This window comes from Meyerozyma guilliermondii, genomic scaffold, assembly GCF_000149425.1.
Source record: "Meyerozyma guilliermondii ATCC 6260 scaffold_2 genomic scaffold, whole genome shotgun sequence".
NCBI classification, from domain to species: domain Eukaryota; kingdom Fungi; phylum Ascomycota; class Pichiomycetes; order Serinales; family Debaryomycetaceae; genus Meyerozyma; species Meyerozyma guilliermondii.
In genome coordinates, this window is record NW_001809799.1 from 971,151 (window position 1) to 990,027 (window position 18,877).

At 42.4% G+C, this 18,877-nt stretch overlaps 11 protein-coding genes across 11 annotated transcripts; 2 read left to right on the plus strand and 9 right to left on the minus strand. All coding sequences in view use genetic code 12, as the record gives it.

Moving 5' to 3' along the window:
* Nucleotides 1–89: 89 nt before the first annotated feature.
* RHO1 (Rho family GTPase) lies at nt 90–683 on the minus strand (the record flags this gene model as incomplete). Its single annotated transcript, XM_001486016.1, has 1 exon — nt 90–683. One exon carries the CDS (start codon nt 681–683, stop codon nt 90–92), a length of 594 nt encoding a protein of 197 aa, XP_001486066.1.
* A 542-nt stretch (nt 684–1,225) lies between these two features.
* Nucleotides 1,226–2,221, minus strand: PGUG_01738 (tRNA (guanine(9)-N(1))-methyltransferase; the record flags this gene model as incomplete). Its single annotated transcript, XM_001486017.1, has 1 exon — nt 1,226–2,221. The coding sequence occupies one exon, from the start codon at nt 2,219–2,221 to the stop codon at nt 1,226–1,228; it is 996 nt and encodes a 331-aa protein (XP_001486067.2).
* An 890-nt stretch (nt 2,222–3,111) lies between these two features.
* PGUG_01739 (uncharacterized protein) lies at nt 3,112–4,137 on the plus strand (the record flags this gene model as incomplete). Its single annotated transcript, XM_001486018.1, has 1 exon — nt 3,112–4,137. One exon carries the CDS (start codon nt 3,112–3,114, stop codon nt 4,135–4,137), a length of 1,026 nt encoding a protein of 341 aa, XP_001486068.2.
* Nucleotides 4,138–4,764: 627 nt separating this feature from the next.
* PGUG_01740 (aldo/keto reductase family protein) lies at nt 4,765–5,790 on the plus strand (the record flags this gene model as incomplete). Its single annotated transcript, XM_001486019.1, has 1 exon — nt 4,765–5,790. One exon carries the CDS (start codon nt 4,765–4,767, stop codon nt 5,788–5,790), a length of 1,026 nt encoding a protein of 341 aa, XP_001486069.2.
* A 19-nt stretch (nt 5,791–5,809) lies between these two features.
* Nucleotides 5,810–8,962, minus strand: PGUG_01741 (uncharacterized protein; the record flags this gene model as incomplete). Its single annotated transcript, XM_001486020.1, has 1 exon — nt 5,810–8,962. The coding sequence occupies one exon, from the start codon at nt 8,960–8,962 to the stop codon at nt 5,810–5,812; it is 3,153 nt and encodes a 1,050-aa protein (XP_001486070.2).
* Nucleotides 8,963–9,166: 204 nt separating this feature from the next.
* Nucleotides 9,167–12,151, minus strand: PGUG_01742 (uncharacterized protein; the record flags this gene model as incomplete). The annotated part of the gene is made up of 1 exon (XM_001486021.1): nt 9,167–12,151. One exon carries the CDS (start codon nt 12,149–12,151, stop codon nt 9,167–9,169), a length of 2,985 nt encoding a protein of 994 aa, XP_001486071.2.
* Nucleotides 12,152–12,509: 358 nt separating this feature from the next.
* Nucleotides 12,510–13,667, minus strand: CDR3 (Cdr3p; the record flags this gene model as incomplete). The annotated part of the gene is made up of 1 exon (XM_001486022.1): nt 12,510–13,667. The coding sequence occupies one exon, from the start codon at nt 13,665–13,667 to the stop codon at nt 12,510–12,512; it is 1,158 nt and encodes a 385-aa protein (XP_001486072.2).
* Nucleotides 13,668–13,803: 136 nt separating this feature from the next.
* On the minus strand, nt 13,804–15,003 carry PGUG_01744 (uncharacterized protein; the record flags this gene model as incomplete). The annotated part of the gene is made up of 1 exon (XM_001486023.1): nt 13,804–15,003. One exon carries the CDS (start codon nt 15,001–15,003, stop codon nt 13,804–13,806), a length of 1,200 nt encoding a protein of 399 aa, XP_001486073.2.
* Nucleotides 15,004–15,322: 319 nt separating this feature from the next.
* Nucleotides 15,323–15,829, minus strand: PGUG_01745 (uncharacterized protein; the record flags this gene model as incomplete). Its single annotated transcript, XM_001486024.1, has 1 exon — nt 15,323–15,829. One exon carries the CDS (start codon nt 15,827–15,829, stop codon nt 15,323–15,325), a length of 507 nt encoding a protein of 168 aa, XP_001486074.2.
* A 237-nt stretch (nt 15,830–16,066) lies between these two features.
* Nucleotides 16,067–16,630, minus strand: PGUG_01746 (uncharacterized protein; the record flags this gene model as incomplete). Its single annotated transcript, XM_001486025.1, has 1 exon — nt 16,067–16,630. One exon carries the CDS (start codon nt 16,628–16,630, stop codon nt 16,067–16,069), a length of 564 nt encoding a protein of 187 aa, XP_001486075.2.
* A 1,171-nt stretch (nt 16,631–17,801) lies between these two features.
* PGUG_01747 (cationic amino acid transporter) lies at nt 17,802–18,743 on the minus strand (the record flags this gene model as incomplete). The annotated part of the gene is made up of 1 exon (XM_001486026.1): nt 17,802–18,743. One exon carries the CDS (start codon nt 18,741–18,743, stop codon nt 17,802–17,804), a length of 942 nt encoding a protein of 313 aa, XP_001486076.2.
* Nucleotides 18,744–18,877: the final 134 nt, after the last annotated feature.

Genomic DNA, 18,877 nt, shown 5'->3' on the forward strand with positions numbered 1-18,877 from the left:
CTCCAGCACGGTGCCAAAAAGACGTCCACATACGTATGCTAGGAGCTCGGCACGTTATACCAGTCGAGGTCTATGCACACGCCGTCGTCTTACAACACCACACACTTCTTCTTCTTCTCACTGACCTGATTGATCTTGAGCGACGCACGGGTAGCAGCCTCAAACACCTCTCTAACTCCCTCATTAGTTCTGGCCGAGCACTCCAAGTATTGAGCGCCAATCTTCTGGGCTACAGCCTGTCCCTCTGACGTGGACACGGGCTGTTGTTGTTGCTGTCTCAACTGCTCGATTGTGTTGGGATTGTTTCTCAAATCAGCCTTACATCCAACCAAAATGATGGGGACCCTTTGGCAAAAGTGCAACACTTCACTGATCCACTTCTCCAACACGTTATCCAACGAGTCTGGTGAGTCGATAGCAAAACAAATCAAAATGACGTTGGAGTCAGGGTATGACAATGGACGCAATCTATCATAATCTTCTTGTCCAGCGGTATCCCACAATGCCAATTCCACCTTTCTGCCATCAACCTCCACATTAGCAACGTAGTTTTCAAACACAGTTGGAACATACACCTCAGGGAACGTACCCCTAGAAAAGACAATTAACAAACATGTCTTACCACACGCACCGTCACCAACAATGACCAACTTTCTGCGGATTTCTGCTGGGGGAGGAACCATTCTGAGTTAGTAAAAATGTCTTAAACGAAGGTGAAAACGAGTGGCACAAACAAAAACAGTCCTTACAACCATTTGGGTATATCAAACTACCGGCAAACAGGTTTTTTTACCGCAAAAATCCACTCGGAATTCGGGGATACCCCTGATCTCAGTTATACTTACTTGTATTATTTACTAACCAATCCTCTCAAGATGACTTTGTATACCTGTATTGTTCACAACTAAGATCAATACTCTTTCTGTGAAAAAAAAAAAGATCGAGATAAAGTGATCCAAAACTGGCTTATTTGTCGAGTTGTGATCTTATTTTTGGATGTTGTCGTCAGGGCGAGAATGTGGCTGCGTGCAGTCCGTCCGTCGTGCCTCAGCCCCTGGCGATCATGTGACTTACTACGCAAACTAGGCGCGTATGATTGCTAGACTTCGGTCGTAAGACTGAGCTTAACTCAGGAGGTAAGGTTTGGGATTGTAACTACACTTCTATATATGAGGGAACGTCTCTTTTGGTGTTCTGGAAACAGATTAGCTCAAAGTGAACTGAACTAATTGACTTGAAGTTCTTCATTTTTCTCACTTGGTTCTTGAAATTTTGGTCCACTCGTTTCCTCTTCCTTTTCGTCTTCTTCCCCCTTCTCCTCCACCTTCTCCTTTTTTCCCTCCTTTTCTCCCTTCTCCAACTTTCGAGGCGGAAGCACCTCGTTGAATGCTCTTCCCCAATCCTTATTCAGCTCAAACCACTTGCAACAAAGTTCAAATACATGAGACGTAGCCAACACCTGTCTTCCGTTCAACTGTATAAATTGGTCAATAGGAAGTTTTCCCACACGAAGTCCCAATTGTTCCGCCTTTTTTTTGCAGATAAGTTTGTGTCGATTCTTGTCTACTATACCTCCAATGATATACGTATGGTCCGGTAAAAGTTCTGTGATGACCTCGTCGGTATCTGCGGTCAAATATACCCACTTGGAGCGTTCCTGGGGATCAGTGGGCAAAATATCAGCCAAATGATCATTTTCTTGAAACTGAATATTGGTCCAGAGTTTATATTGTGAGACCGACTTGTCGAACCTCAGTTTCAAATTCTTGTTAAACGAGGTTATATCGAGTTGAAGATCGTACTCACAGTGTCGTTTGGCACTATAAGCTCTGGTGATCTGGTTGGAAAGTGACACTATTTCCTTGTTATTCATCAACTCATCAAACTCGCAGTCAATGACAATTTTCACTCCCGTTTGTTTTTGCTGAGACGGAATCTTTGGTCTCTTTTGTTGGTGGTAATTGATATCATCGGTGCCACTGCCTTCTTCCCCACGACTATGTCTCTTTCTTTCTCGTGCCGCTTTCTTTTTTTGTCGCTTTATTAACCGGTACTCTTCTTTGGTTTCTTCCCATCGCTTCTGACGTTGAAGTTTTTTCCACTGGTTTCGAGACATTCCAGGCGGAAGTTCCGGCCGCACCTTGGTCTCAGCTACGGCCTCGGTTTCAGATCTGCTGGACTCGTCATGGAGTGCCAAAGTTGGTTCTGTAGTTTCGGCCATTGTAGATTCAACTTTCAGCGCGAATCAGATGGAGATGAGATGGGGATCACACGCCCAAAGAGGAAACCACGATGAACAAAAGAGAACGAAAAGAGAAACCTAGAAGGGTGAAAGGTGGTGTACTGCAATGGGATGTTGTTTGTTCGTGAAAAAGTTGATGGAATTAGTGAAAAATTTCAATCGAATTGGTGAAATATTTCAGTATGGGGTACATGAGAAATATAAAATGATTGGAAATGCCATTAACCACAAAGGGTTGATTCAAGTGCTCTTTATTGGCTTTAGATTAGACTGAGCAACTTGTATCCGAAGTCAGTCGCTCAATTGATGTTGTGACTTTTCACCAGAATCAGATGTCTCAAGAAGTCAAGTACAATTTATGTTATTCTACTACTTCCTAGTAGATGTCAGATTATACGGTAAACCCAAAGGAAACCTCATAAATCTAACGACCTTCCACCACTTTCAATAGCTTTCGAACCTCCTCCTCGGTACTTTATTCAAACTGTAATATACGCAAATTTTGCAGCCATTCAAAAAAATCAAAATTGTAACTTTCAATTCGTTGAAGATTCGCAAGTCTCTACTTTGCTTCGATACTTTCAAAGGAATATCAACCTCTCTACACAACAAATTCAAAAAATTTGTAAGCGACAAAATTACCCTCTCAATCCAGTCGCATTCAATTCACTTGAGCTTTTTCATCAAAGACTCGAATGAGTCTTGACCTTGATCCCTTCTCACCCCTATCATGATTCGTTATACACATCGAGGCCAGCAAGTTGCAATTCGTAGCCCTGAAGGTGACACGGAGATAAACGGAGATAACATAGTAGCTATAAAAGAGTACTAGCTACCACAGTCTAAATCGACACCTAGCATTCCTCAATATGTCAATTCCTCTTACCGATAAAATAGCCTACGGCACCATGACCCTCGGCTTGAGATCCACCCCAATGAGTTTCGATGAAGCAGCAGATATGATTAACTATGTTGTGACCAAGTACAATGTAAAGTTCCTCAATGGTGGAGAATTCTATGGCAAAGATCACTACAACTTGAAGGTTTTTCAAAGATACCTTGAAAAATACAATTCGCCAAAGAACAAAGATTTGATTGTGTCCATCAAAGGCGCATTCAACATCTCGGAAATGAAACCGGATGGAAGTAAAGAGGGAATTGACAGATCGATCAAAGCCATTCTTCCATATTTTGAGGTTGAAAATAGACCAAAGCTACTCTTCGAAGCAGCCAGGGTAGACCCAGCTGTTCCAATTGAGAATACTATCTCTTACATCAATGAGTATATCAAGAAAGGAAAGTTGTCTGGAGTATCTCTCTCGGAAGCCGGAAGCAAATCCGTGGCCAAGGCTGCCAAGGTTGCTCCTATCTCTTTTGTTGAATTGGAATTTTCATTTTTCACCAGAGATATAGTTGACGAGGGTGTGTTCAAGGTTTGCTCCGACGAGGGCATCCCAATCATTGCGTACTCTCCATTGGGACATGGAATGTTGACTGACTTTCTGGTGGAGAACGCTGACAAGTTTTATGAGCAAACTCGTTCGGACTTTCGGGCTACATTCGATAGGTTCACAGATGAGAACTATCAGAAGAATGTCGAAGCCTGCAAGAAATTGTACGATTTTGCCCACGACGTGAAAAAGACAACCTTAGAAGCCTTGGCATTGTCATGGATTGTCAAGGTTTCCGAATCTACAAATTTGTGGGGTGTTGAAAAAGTTGCGAAGATTATTCCGATTCCTAGTAGCTCTTCCCCACTGAGAGCCGATGCAAACTTTGGAAAACTTGTGGAACTCTCTGACGAGGAATTTGCCCAGGTTGAGAAAATCTATGAGGAGAGCCGTATGGTTGGAACTCGTGGTAATGCCCACATGGCCAAGTTTATGTTATCGTAGAAATAAATGCAAATAAAGAGATTAATTAGGAGATTCGAATACGAATAATTCGAACCAATAACTCATCGAGAACGTGGTTCTGGCCAGCTTTGTCTATCTTGAGAGAGATCTTGATTGGCTGCAAAATGCCAAGCTTTTTTTCTCCCCAAAAAATTCCGCACTCCGTTTTGACAGATGTTTTTTTTTCCAACCCAGGAAGGTGCTTCCGTCTAACGGTCTCGAATCCACATTCGTAAACTATCTCAGCACCAATTCTCGGGTAAACCTACTGGTCGTGAAGACTGACGCTGACTGACGCTCACAAAAGCACGGGCTGTGCTTACTATTCATTCAGCACGTTGCATATACGCTGGCAAGATGACAAAACGATACGGAGATAATGAGGAAAAATATGTTCGGAGTACGAAACTTTAGACGTTCTGGTCCGCCCTATTTATAATTATTGCAACTGAAACGCGCTCGGCCGAGGGTTGCATAATCTCATCACTCCGATCTGCGGATATAAGGTCCTGCAGAGAGAACACCATACTGAATAAGCTATAGCAATGTTGCACTATTTAAAGGCGCCACCATCGCCTAGAAAATCATATTCAAACCCAATTGATAATCCCAAAAAACACAAATAAAATGTCCGTTCAACTCAATGACAAAATCTCCTACGGTACCATGTCGCTTACATGGAGACCAGAACCTATGAGTCCCGATGATGCTGCAGAAATGATCCACTATGTGGTTTCCAAGCATGGAGTTAAGTTTCTCAATGGAGGAGAGTTCTATGGTCCAGACAATGCCAACTTGAAGGCATTCCAAAGATACTTTGAGAAGTACAACTCTCCAAAGAACAAAGAATTGGTTGTCTCGATCAAAGGTGCCCTTGATCCTAAGACACTCAGTCCTGATGGAAGCAAGGAATCAATTGACAAATCTGTGAAGAATGTTCTTGCTCACTTCCCTTTGGAAAACAGACCTAAGATTTTGTTCGAAACCGCCAGGGTTGACAAAAACATTCCTATCGAGACCACTTTGTCCTACATCAATGAGTACATCCAACAGGGCTTATTATCGGGTGTTTCGCTCTCTGAGACCGGTGGAAAGACAGTTTTGAAGGCATTGAAGGTGGCTAACATCTCTTGCGTCGAATTGGAATTGTCTTTCTTTACCAGAGATATCCTTGAGGACGGTGTGCTCAAGGTGTGTTCCGACAACAACATTCCAATCATTGCATACTCTCCCGTTTGCCGTGGTATGTTGACAGACTATGCGGTGGAGCACGCTGACGAACTTTACGAGGCTACTAGGAAGGATATGAGATCATGGATGGACAGATTTAGCGAGGAAAATTACAGAGCAAACATTGCAGCCTGCAAAAAATTGTATGATTTTGCTCATGATGTGAAAAAGACCTCTTTGGAAGCATTGGCTTTGTCGTGGATCTTGAAGGTTTCGGAAGCAAAGAACTTATGGGGCATCGAGAAGGTCTGTAAGATTATCCCAATTCCCTCTGGCTCAACCAAAGAAAAGGCTGACATGAACTTTGGTCACCTTGTGGAAATCACCGATGCTGAATTCGAGGAGCTTGAGAAGATCTACGAGAGCACCAGATTGCAAGGTGGCCGTGCCAACGCTCACTTGATCCTGAACATGTTAGTTTAAACTGTTAGCTCAAGTTATGTTATTCCGACCCCTGAAATAAACGATCAAATCCCAAATTTCTGAAAATATCAAATTCAATGCCCTGCTCGGGAGCAAGGTTCCAACGGCTTGCATTTTTGGAATCGTCCTCATTCTTACCATCTGCAAACGTGTTATCAGCATTTTGGTACAGCAGCGTACCTCCATCGATGTTACTATCTTGTTTCAAGGCCAACATATTGAGCCACAAATTATCGACTTCTTGGTTGTTCACATAATCCACCCGGAAATCATACGGAGTGTGTTCCTTATCCCACATCGGAGTAGGGTGCGCATGTGAAGATATTAACGGTGGGAAGCCTAAAGTGTCAGAATTCTGTGCTGACCGAGCAATATCGTTTGCTACACTCGACTTGGGATTGAAGCCGCATTCGTCGTTGGTCAGCTCGCACTTGAGCTTCAGTAGAGTACATTCGCAAATGGTGGTTAATTCCTCCATCATTTCGACCCCAAATGCCATCAGGCACAAACCATAGTCTTGAGCTATGCGATAGTTACTTGAATAGAAACCAATGGACGTGACAGCTTGCAACAAATACGTCTGCGATTTGGTTATCCGCCAGGCGTAATAATACCGATTACTGATTTTCAGAATAGCTGATATAGCCACTTCGGCACATCTGGTCATTGCAGATGAGAGTCTGCACATTGTATTGAAAGCGTGTCTGTACGCTTTATCGACTTGCATGTTCTTGTCATGATCTGCATTATCCTTTGCATTGTGAATATTGAAATTGACCCTAACAATGCAGGCAAGTAGAATCTCGATGGTTCTATGAATAACCAGCTCCAATGTGGGATTGACAACAAGAGCAAACACACTTTCATTTTCACCAAGAAGGGCGTAGTAGTTGGGCATTATATCACCAATGGCGATCAATATCAACTTTTTGACATAGAAATAGCACAATTCTATATCACGATGCTCATAAAAATGATACAAGTGAAAGTAAATTGAAATGTAAAACGCCTTCAATGACAAATAGAATTTCACCTTCATGTTCAAGGTTGATTCAGCACCCGGTATCTGCTCTGGCTTCAAACATTCCTCAAGAGTTCCAAATGTCTCTACCATTGACAGTTCATGATTGCTCAAAAGCTTACAAAGCTCTGCCATATTGACACCATTTTTGACATCTAAAACTCGATCAAGAATTTCTCGAAGAGCAAATGTTCCACTTGCACAGTGAAAGAAAGATGCTGTGACGAGTTTATCTCGATTAGTATCAACGATATTTTCTGATCCCGCTTCGTACCATGGCACTTTGGTATCGAACGAATTGGGGTCAATGTTCAATGGGTTGCCAAATGACTGTGCTTGGTAGATATCGGAAACAACCAAGTAGAGCCATATCTTTCTTGCAAGATGATTTATCTTTCTGTCATTGCAAGCATCTTTGAATTTTGTGGGTTCTCGGTGAAAGCCGAGAGAGTAACCCATTTGAATCAACATCGAAGTCATGACCTGTGAATCGCCTCCATCTGCTCCATCGCCGTCCTCGGGTGCATACGTGTGATATATGCGCATAAACATTGCCAATTGAAACACCGTTACATTTGCTCTTCTGAGAAGTTGAAATTGGTCCAAGCAAAGTTGTGCCACATCGATAGTTTCAAAATTGATAGGATTGGAAAGAAGATATTGTACTTCTTTGTCGGCACAAGGTGCCTCACTATTAAGGTTCCGTTCATTAATTGAATTTTTGTTTGAGAACAAGGACAAGTACGACAAGCGTAGCATTATTAAAAGGATACCGACATGCGCCAAATCGAGTCTTTTCTCGACTCTTAAGTTGGTTATTGGTTCATTTTCAAGTGAGAATTCACCGATTATAATGGAAATCGCAGTTTTAAAATATACCTCGTCCACATAAGGTAAATACGGATATAGTTTGGTGAAAAATCTCCGAACCAAGAGCCAAATAACCTTCTTTTTGGGTAAAATTATCTTGATCTTGTCTATCAACTGAAGTTCTCTGTCTAGATTTCCATCGTAGAAGGTGAGCCCTAGTGGTAATGTGTTTTGATTAATCTTGCTTTTCTTAGCTATCATTTGTTTTCGTCTCTCATACGATAAGAGATCGTCATATCCATCAGCTTCTAGTGCACGTTTTTCAAAAGCCATGTCTGGATTATTACCGCTAGAATTGACGTAGGAATTAATGGCTTTGTTGGATGAGAAAACAGCAGTATTGTGTGATGCAGCATTTTTATCATTCGTTTCCACAATGTAGTCCCAAAGGATGGACAAGCCCAAATCTCGCCTCATGAGGGTAGCCCAGGCAAAAGGGCCAAAGTTGATTCTTCTCAAAGAGTCCTTTTCGTGTATTGATGTGTAGTTGGCGTAGAAATTAATCACATCGTTGTGGTTGCGGTATGGGTTTTTGCCGGTCAAAGCATGGACATCGACATAGCATGGTTCGCTGATGGGAGAATTGGACGAAACACTTTGGTTTTTAGGGCTCCCCAGGAGTGACGTCGCAGACGTGGAGTGTGAGCTCGAGGTCGAGGCGGATGAATGTGCATTACTTTTGAGAGGGGGAAGCTGTACCAATGGATCTTTGCCGAATATTCCAGGCAGTTGAAAGCTAGAGGGCGATGACGAGGTACCGTTGGACATGTCAAAGGGAAATCGTGGTTCGGAGGACGTGATACTGGGAATCGACATAGAGTCTCGTTTGAAATTTAATGGCAGTTGCACACTCGAAAAGTTTGATCTGTTGCCATTGGTTTGAACAGGAATATAGACGTTTCTATCCCTGATATGAGGAAGAGGCTGTTGTGTGTTCTCTTCATTATTTTGAAGTTTTTGTTCGATTTCTCGGATCTTGTTTTTAAGCATGGCAAGCTCCGAGGTAGCTTCTTCTTCTTGATTTTGATTTCCGTTACGAGACACTTTTTCGGACTTCTTGAACTCTAAGGGCCGTTTCGCCGACACCATATAAGGCATACTAGGAGGAGATTTTTTCTCGATCCGGTTATTTTCGCTGACTTCAAACACACACGATGAAGCACATTCAGCGCGTACACATTGTCCACAAGGTAAGTCCTTGTCACATCTTATTTTCTTCTTCTTGCAGTTGGTACACACATAGCTGGGTCTTTTTCGCTTCTTGATATCGGTGGCTACCATATTTTGCAGAGATGGCAAATACCTTTTTGAGCTTACTAAAGTCGAGTGCGGTTTCTCCGCTGCCTCGGGCCTGCATGCGGCTTATCCCCGTTCGCAGCCAAACGGCTGAGAATATTTATAGTTCATAGAGTTCATAAGTTCATATATTTCATAAATAGTTGATGTTTTGTTCCTTGTTCATATTTCATACATTTCATAATTGTGTTACCCTTTGAATACGTGTTGGAGGGGATATTCACTGAAAACTCCAAGGGTCTGGAGCTCGGCGAAATCTATTTCATATTCTGCTTGCGACCCCATATCGAATAAAGGTTCGAATCCAAACCCCAGATCAGGTTGAAGTTGTTGCTGTGACTGCTTCATATCGGATTGGTTCTGGATATTCTTGATGTGTCCTGGAATCTCGTTCTTCCTCTCGTCAAAAATGCCCATATTCAATCTGTCGCCGTCTTGCAAAATATCTTGGTCTTTTTGATTTCTTTCAGAAAGAATCCGAAGCCAAAGTTTATCGATCTCGGCTCCGCTGTCAAAATTGAGGTCTTCAAACTGACTGCTAATCTTTGCTCCGGTGTTGAGATCGCCTCCATTTTTCGAAACATCCACGCTGCCATTCGTACTCGACGTAGGAGATTTTTGCTGCGGATTCTTCTTGCTGATCGCTGACATGTCGAGATAGTCACAATGAACAGCAATTACTTGCAAGGTATTAACGCTGGTGTTAAGTATTTCAAGCATTTCCTGAAGTTGTGTCAACGAATAGCCCTTGCATGTTTGATAGTAGGCACTCAGGACACTCAGGACATAAAAGTCATCGGATGTCACAACTTTGAGTAAGTAGTTATGACTTCTACTCACTCCCCAAGCGAAATAGTACCTGTGACTTAACATGGAAAGTGCCATGAGACCGGCTCTAGCACATTGCTCAAAACACCCAATCAACTCCTTGACCACACGAACGTACGTTCCATATTCAGGATCGTTAGCCATACGCTCTCTGTGGCCAGCAGCCAGCTTCATTTTATACATCTGCGCATTCATTCTTATGATCCCCATGAGCGAGAGCTCAATACAAACTTGCAACACGTATTGCATTTGAGGGTTTAAAATCTTTTCGGCACTTTCACCAAAGTGTTCTCTCCCTTTGCCAATCATTGGGAAAAAGTAGGGTACAAGCTCATTAAGACCCATCCAAAGAAGCTTCTTGAAGTAGTAAAAGGCTATGTCTAAGTCCCCTTTGGCCTCGTAATGCATTTGAAGATGAAGATACATCAACATCAAAAAGGCTTTTAAACCAAATGAAATTCTCGCCTTCATGGTTTTGGCATATTGGTATGACGGTGTTGATTTCTCCAAGGGCTTCACGTAGTCCTCAATTCTTCCAAACAAAGAAAATACTTGAACTTCCAGCAAATTAAGATTCATGGTAAGCTGTGACACTTTGATTTTGGACCTCGGGTCAAGAAGTGTCCCAACAACTCTACTTAGGGGTCCCTTGATAAGAACATCGGCGTAATTGAACAACACGTTGATTGCCTCCTCCACTTCAAGATCACGTACATTCGAAAAGCCGTGAACGTGTGATGGACATTTGGTATCGTAATATTGAGCATTGATGAGTAACGGGTACCCGGTCAGAAAACAGGCTGTGAAATCCATGATGGTTAAGTAGTACCATATTCGCCGTCCAATGTTCTTCTTGTCTTCACTCCATGTAGCATACCCAACATAATCTGGGTCACGATGAAGTCCGAGCGAGTATGCCATGGAAACCAACAGGCCATGCAGTATAATGTATTCACCACCATCTGCTCCTTCCTCTTCGTCGGGAGACAACAAACCGTACGTCCACAAAAACATCCCGCATTGTAGGACCTCAAGACTGATTTTCTTCTTTTTTTGAAATTGTGTGAAACATTCTCGAGCGACTTCAATTACGTTTAATTCGATAGGTGTACCAAGGAACAATGGAATTCTTTGGGGTGGTAAATCGTCGGAAGGGGCCACAACCTGGCCCTTAGTAACATTTGCAAAGAAAGATAAGTACGAGAAACGTAAGATAACAAGAAGTATTCCAATATGGGCCAAGTCGAGTCTCTTTTCAAGATGGAGGTCAATTTTGTCACTTTTATCATTTTCAGAACCAATGATTTTCTCAATCTCGCGATAGAATGTATCCTGATTAATAAAAGGGTAGTATGGGATGAATAGACGAAAGAACCGAGCAAGGAGCTTATAAGTGATTGATCTATCGGGAATAACGGCCTTTATTCGTTCGATCAAGGTGGTTTCAGGTGCAAAGATGGAGCCCTTGTTGGTAAGATCCAACGTCAAAAGTCGATAATCCATGGCTTCTTGGTTGGTTTGGTTGGCTGCCAGAGCCTTATCGTCAAATGTCGGTTTTTTTTGGCGAGGAGGGACGGAGGGCCGTCGTTTTGGTTGGGCTGCCTCGGCTTCTCTTTGCGAGATAACATAGTTGCGCAATGCAAGAAAGCAAGGTTGTTTCGAGATGGTACTTCTCCATCCAAAAGTAAGACATTCTGAGGTTCCTACCACATTCGCAACACTGGAAAAGCCTCCGCTGCCCAGAATGTCTATTTCTTCGTCCTCGGATATGTATGGATTAGTTCCCAAAAACGACTTGTCATCGGCGTTCGGGGTCTGCGGGCTGAACCGGGTACTTTGGTATGTGAAGTTTATCATTTTGTGTTTGAACAACATAAATGTTGCAAAACATGTGTCTTCTGGGGCATTGGGATCATGGAGCAGTTGCCACTCAAGAGGGATCGCGCCAAGATCACGATTCAAGTATGTTTTAGAGATGGTTTTGAAGCTAAACTCTTGCACTGGAAGTATGTTTTGTGGTAAAACTTCAGGACTGTTGGCAGCTGCTTGTAGCTCGGCAAGTTCCAGCTTTGAGATCATCACTTTTTCTTCGTCGTTTCTAATTGGTGGAAGCTGAAACAGGTCATCATTGTTATGCTTATGCTTAATGATATGGTCTCCTTCAATATCGTGATCTTTCTTGGATTCTTTAGGCAGCTCGTATTGACAGAATTCTTGTAGGTTGTTAGTGACACACGAAGCACATGGTCTTCCCTTATCACATTTGACTTTACGGGTTTTACAGGGTATACAGACGTAGGAGGGTCTGTTGCGCCTCCGTCGGGCCAATTCAAAGTTGTTTGTCATTAGGTTTGGTGGCTCACTGGGGCATAATATAAAGACTATAAGTAGAGAGCGGCGCGAGAATGTGAGATTCAGATTACGTTATAAACGGTGGTGGTTATGTAATCGTCACTTCAGCTCAACGAAAGATCAGGTCTAATTCAGCTCTTGCGACAGATCAAATACTCTTGTATGTAGTATAAGTATCTTTTGTATTATTAGAAACAGTGTCTACTAAAAACTTGACCAAATACTTTGCAACCTTTGGTCCTGCATTTTATAGATGTAAGTCACGTGCCGAATCAAAGTCCGAGGACGGCCGAGCGGTTGCAAATGTACATTAATAGTTACGAAATAGTACGTAAACATCTTGAAACAATTCTTATCTCTTTTTCTCTCTGTTTCCCTTGGGAACTCTAGCCAAATAGTAGAGAAATATCGTCAATATAATGTTAATTGCGATAAAGGCCACAAAAATTCCATAATTTCTCCATCTTTCGCTATAGAGTGCATTAATGGATCCCAAGAAATCATTTGTTGAGGATACGGGACAATAATTGCAAATTTCAGTGGCATCCTCTGCCAATAAGTATCCTCCTGCTGCTTCAATATAGCCAGCCATATAATTTCCACATGTTGTATTATTTGGGGCATTGAACTTGAGAAGCTCGTTCTCAGAGCACACAACATTTGTGTTAGCCAAGCCAGCAGTAAGAACTCCCTGGAAGAAATATGTGAACGGATTAGCTCGATACATAAATATCCAGAAACCTGGCATCGCATCCTTTGTGGCTACGACACCACAGAAATTCAAACACAGGGTAAATAAAATCATCGACAAGTTTGCGGCATTCTCCACCAGTTCAATGAAAGATATACACAACTGACCCATGGTTGAAGTGTAGACGAAAAAGGAAGAGAAGAATAACCACATAAGGGCTCCACGTTCATGGACAGCTCCAGTTGGTTCTGCATTCTGGTATAGACCGACTGGATAGTACCAAGAAAAAAAAGCCATAGTGCCCACCAAAACTTGGTACGGAATCTCGGACGTGATCTGGGCTGAAATGAAAGCTAACCAACCAAAAGTCTTTGATGGAGATTCCCTGACCTCATAAAGTTCTCGTTGTTTCACAAAGTACGGCAACATCTGTTGAATCAAAGTATTGAATGGAGTGGTGTACATGAACACTGCAAACATTTGATTCTGTAAACCTTGAATGGAATTTGTTGCCTTGAAAAATGAAAATCCATTGAACAAAGCAGCAAACACTGCCAAGAACAATTTCGAATAAATATAGCCAGGAGATCTCCAATTTTGAACTATAACCCTCCATGTGACGTACCAGTATTGTTTCCAAAATGGTGCAGCGTAGGATTGGTGTTCTTCAGGAGAATGATTTCTTGGTAATTTGGACAATTCAGTTTCCATGCGATCCAATTCACTGTTAACTTCCCGGAATTCAGAAGAGTTTCTCCACACCTCGTAATAGTCTTGCTTTGCATGCGAACCTGGAGCAGCACCGACAACTTGCAACATCCATTCAGCCGGATTCGCTTCCTTTGGACAAGGATCAGCTCCGTACTTTTCAAAGTAGTTGATCAAAGTTGAACAGTTTTCTCCCAAATCACCAAAGTAGACGGTTCTTCCACCTTTTTGCAAGAATAGCAAACGGTCAAACTCCTTCAACAAAATAGCAGATGGTTGATGGATAGTACACAAGATGGCCTGACCACCGATCCGCAAGCTTTCTCATCAATTGACAAATAGACCAGGCAGTTTGAGAATCAAGACCAGACGTTGGTTCATCCAAGAACAACAACAATTTAGGTTTCGCAACCAACTCGACACCAATGGTCAACCGTTTACGTTGCTCCACATTCAAACCTTCACCAGCAACACCAACCAAAGCGTCAGCATAGGTGGTCATATCCAATAAATCGATGATATACTCCACATAGTCGCTTTTTTCTGCTTTGGAAACTGAATTTGGTTGTCTTAAGTAGGCAGAGAAACGCAATGCTTCACGAACTGTAGACGTTGCCAAGTGCAAATCTTGTTGTTGAACATATCCAATGGATCTCTGGAATGAGGAATCCAATGAGTGACCATTGACCATTCTAACACCATCAGGAATGACACCTGTGGTAACACGTTCGGATAAACAGTTCAATAGAGTGGTCTTACCAGCTCCAGAAGATCCCATTAACGCAGTCAACTGACCAGGCTTGACCCATCCATCAACGTGATCCAATATGACTCTTGTTTCAGACTTGATCTTGACTTCGTAAGTGAGATTTCTCCAGTGAAAAATGTTGACGTCTTCTGGTAAATTGTCGGAGGAGGAGGAGTTATCAGCGGTATACTTCTGTGACTCCAAAACATCCTTCATTTCCACTTTTTCTTCGGTTGGAAAAGCCTCTATGTCTCGAGCATAACTCGCTTTAGCAGAATTTTCTTTCTTGTGTTTCTTCAAAGAGCCTCTTAAAAACAAGGCAATTTCACCTTTTTGCAACGCTCCCTTATTACCTTCAGCTAATATGACGTACACAACCAAGAAAAAAACTGCAAAGCCCACAGAAATTCCAAAATTTCTCCACTTATGGCCATTGTAGTATTTGTACTGAGATGCAAGGTAATCAGTTCCCAATACGATAGAAGATCCAGAACGTGCTCCGACAGTATGACAAACCTTTTCATTTAATGGAACATCGCCATAAGAGATACCAGACGGAACAAAATTCGTGCACCTGAAATCACGACCATGAAATTCGTTCACCATCAAAGACTCAAAAACGTAGCCAACAGGGTTGATATAATTGATCCACCTGCTCCACCCCAACATATTGGGGGGTGGGAATGACAAATCCAGCATAGATCATTGACGCCAAAAAGACCACTGTAGCTGGAGTCATAGCACCAGCTAGCGTCGTATAGATGGCGCCCAATGAACGGAAAATGTGGGACATGACCAAAGTACAAACGCACACATCACAATAAAAGAAGAAGTTACCTGGATTTTCTTCTGAATTGACCATAAAGTAAAATGTCACATTGGAAGGCCCACTGACAGTTAAAAGTTTACCAGAGTAGTTTTGTGATAATTCCCCGCTAGGAGCATCCAGCAGCCAAGACCGATAAAAGCGCATAACTTCTTTGTGCTTTTCCACAATAGGTTCTGGCTTCGAATATGGCTATGAATTTCCAACATAGACGACAAATGCGTTGAATAAAACAGCAAAGAACAAACCAGTGGTTCTGGAAAAAAACGATCCCGTAGTCAGATCCAAATTGTAAAAAACCGATCCCATGATCAATGCCATGATCAATTGACCGGCGACTGACGATATAGGAATTGAAGGATCACCCTTGAATCTGAGATAGTTTCTTCGCATAATGTATTTGACTTGCATGAAGAAGGAAACCGTGTATGGTGACTTTGAGGAAACGTGGTTTGCCTGTCTTGCGACGTGAGAATCGTGGTGGTCTTTCTTTGGATTTTTTTCAACCTGTTCCATGTGCACATCAATCTCTTCAACGACTCGTTTATACTCTGGCGAATTTTTCCAGTAAGTTTCAAATTCAAGAGGGGTCTTGGGTACTTTATCCTCGAACCCTGATCTGGCAATTCTTTCCGATGGGTTGGTCAACGATGTCAAAAAATCAGCAGTCGCTTGACGCTCGGGACATTCGTAACCCATAGCTAGAAAGTAGTTTTTAGCATCGTCTGCTTTTCCCAAAAAAATCTGCCTTCCCTCGTAAAGTAGGATAACTTTGTCGAATAAGCTGTAGGCATCCTCCGAACACTGGTAGATAGCAATTAATGGTGTGGACTCGAAAACATTAGCCGAAAGTTTCAAAGCCTTGATGAACTCTAGCGCAGTAGCAGCATCCAATCCTCTGGTAGCATTATCCCAACACTGCAAGTTGGGCACCACTCAATGATGCTTCAGCAATCGAAAACCCGCTTCTCGCTCACCGCCAGAAACTCCCCTTATGAAATCGTTGCCAACACGAGAGTTACGAGTGTGGGACAAGCCGTAGGTAGCCATGTAGACGCTAGCCATGTGACGAGCATAGGTCTCTCTATCGACATTACCTCTGTTTTGAGGAGTTCTTAAACGAGCAGCAAACTCCAAAGTGTCACCCACAGACAAATGAGGAAAATGAACATCGGTTTCTGCCGAGTAGATCACATCACCACGGAAATTGTTCTCGATATCCTTCATGGTCAAACCATCATAGGTAATTTTACTCTCTTCTCCAAGATGGAAACCGTAGGTATGAGCAGCGATTGTCTTCAACAAGGTGGAACAACCCGAACCCGGTCTACCAAGCACAACTGTGACTTCACCAGGCTTCATTATAGCGTCCATATTCTTCAAGATATCAAAGTAGATCGAAGGATCTTGCTTTCTCATCGATCTGATGAAATCTTTACCAAGCTTGAACAAAGCTGAAGTAACTGTCTGCATGGTAATCGGAGTCAGTAGCAATACCATATGCTCTCAAATCACGGTAAGCTACACCCAACGACGTGGGCTTGTAATACTCAGGGTCAGAATTGTGCAATTTTCTCATATTCTTCACTCAAAGTTTAGAATCAAACATGTCCGAATTGGGGTTGAGACTATCTTCAACTTCGTCGGGAATAAATGGTTCAACTCCGGGAACCTGCGACATGTGTGACATGGATCCTATATGATCCTGCACTACTAGTGTTGGAATATGACTCTAGCCAAGTCCCTGATGGTTTCGTCCACCTCCGGAGTAAAGTCTTGATACGACTTTTCTGCAGATATAGCCTCCGACCTATCAAACGGCAGTAGATCAATTGACATCTTGCAAGTACCTTCCTAGTTCAATATACTCGAATCACAAACAGATCGGTCAATTCCTTTTAATTGAATATCTCGTCAACTGAAAATCGCCGCCCTAGAACTGGGTATTTATATTTCGAATGAAATTTGTTGACTGGAACATTCTTCTGATATATTATTCTCGAAAACACCGCCATGAGCTCGTCACAATATGTTTTACGTGCTAAAGGCCGTAAATTACTAATAATGTCCAAGCATTTTGAGTTCTCGGCCGTAAGCTTTTTGGGGGTATCGTCGTTAATATTTGTAGTTTTTTAAAGCATGATAGACTAGTGTATTGTTGGGGGTAGTCGTATTTTCCATGATGTGGTATTTTCCACTAGCTCTTATTTAGCATCAAAAGAAACGGCATTTGACCTTATCGCCTTTAACAGACTTACGATGTAATTAATGAGACTTCCTGCATAATTCATTAGGTACTGCATAGCGTTGGTCCCTGACTCCCAAAGTGGGAAACACAACTGATTGTTGCGCCGTACTGCAATTTGGTTTTTACGTCATAGTCTGGAACCTTCAAATCCACAGGGCTCCAATCTTACGGCCGATACAGTGAAAATGTTTTTTCGCAGCCACAAAGATTGCTCTTTCGGCCGTAAGATCTACGAGCCCGCGAACACAGTCTGAACAAACTTGCATTGTCATGAACACCTTTTCCCATATATAATCTGCAAAAAGTGGAAACAGACCCATAAACAGAGGCAGCCATGTAGAAAACTCAATGAAATAGAATTTATGTACCGTAATGTTCGCACATTTTGATCGGTTCACCATTATATTGATACTTCTAATTACTTCAACTAGATCCTATGGCTCCGTAGTTATACAGCGACTCATCAGTGATCTCTGATGCGTCTTCCAGGTATGGTTCGTTCTCGTTGTACAAGAAAAATTGAACAAATATAGTAAAGTCAAGAGCTAAGGTTCCCAATGAACCTGCGAGCCAAGAAGAATTGACCCACAAGTAACTCCAACTGATATCGATGGCAAGAATAGATACCACGTATGTCAAGTTGCCTAGGCATGCGAACAAGAAGAACATGAATGAGATACCCTCGCAAGACTTACGTTGGTAGTTCAAGAGAATCTGAGGAATACGAGAACCCAAGTAGAAGACGGCACACAACCACCCAAAGAATTGAGCCAAGGGGTCGTACACAAGTTCTTGTGGTCTTCTTTCTGGTTTTCCAGGGTGTGCTCTTCGATATTGTTCGTCTTTGACGTAGGAAATGTACCATCCTACTAATCCGGCAAACATTACCAGGGCAACCATCAAGGTTTTGAGAAGCACTGCGCTCAAATAGGACGACGATACTGGTTTGCTTTGCTCAAGGAGCTCCTGAGATTCTTCGTCAGCTTCGCCATACTCTCTTGAAAGCGCTGTTTCGAGCACATCCTCATTAAGTGGGTTGGCTGGAGATAAGTGAATGGGGTCTGCACTTTCACCATGTCCATACACCAAGCATTGCCACAACAAGAGAATGTCTGCCAAGGTGTAGTAGATGGCAAGAATAATCATAGTTGGTAAAACTCCTTGGAGGATGGAACCTAAAACATTGAAGATATCACCGGCAAGCCAAAGAATGACAAACTGAAGCGATAAACCTTCCGAAGATCTTCGACGAAAATTCTCGTAGATCTGTGGCGCAAACACAATAATCCAACATGCGAGGGATATGGAACCAGTAATACCGCTAACGGCCTGGGCGTCGATGACAATTGGCGGTGGAGGTGCCATTGGAAAAGTGTTGCTGAAAATGTATAATATGAACAATAGATGACACTAGAGACTTGAGAAGCTTATACCATGCAAGAAACCAAACACTTTTCCCCGAATATAGTATTAATGTTGTCTCTAGTTGCGGTCACTCT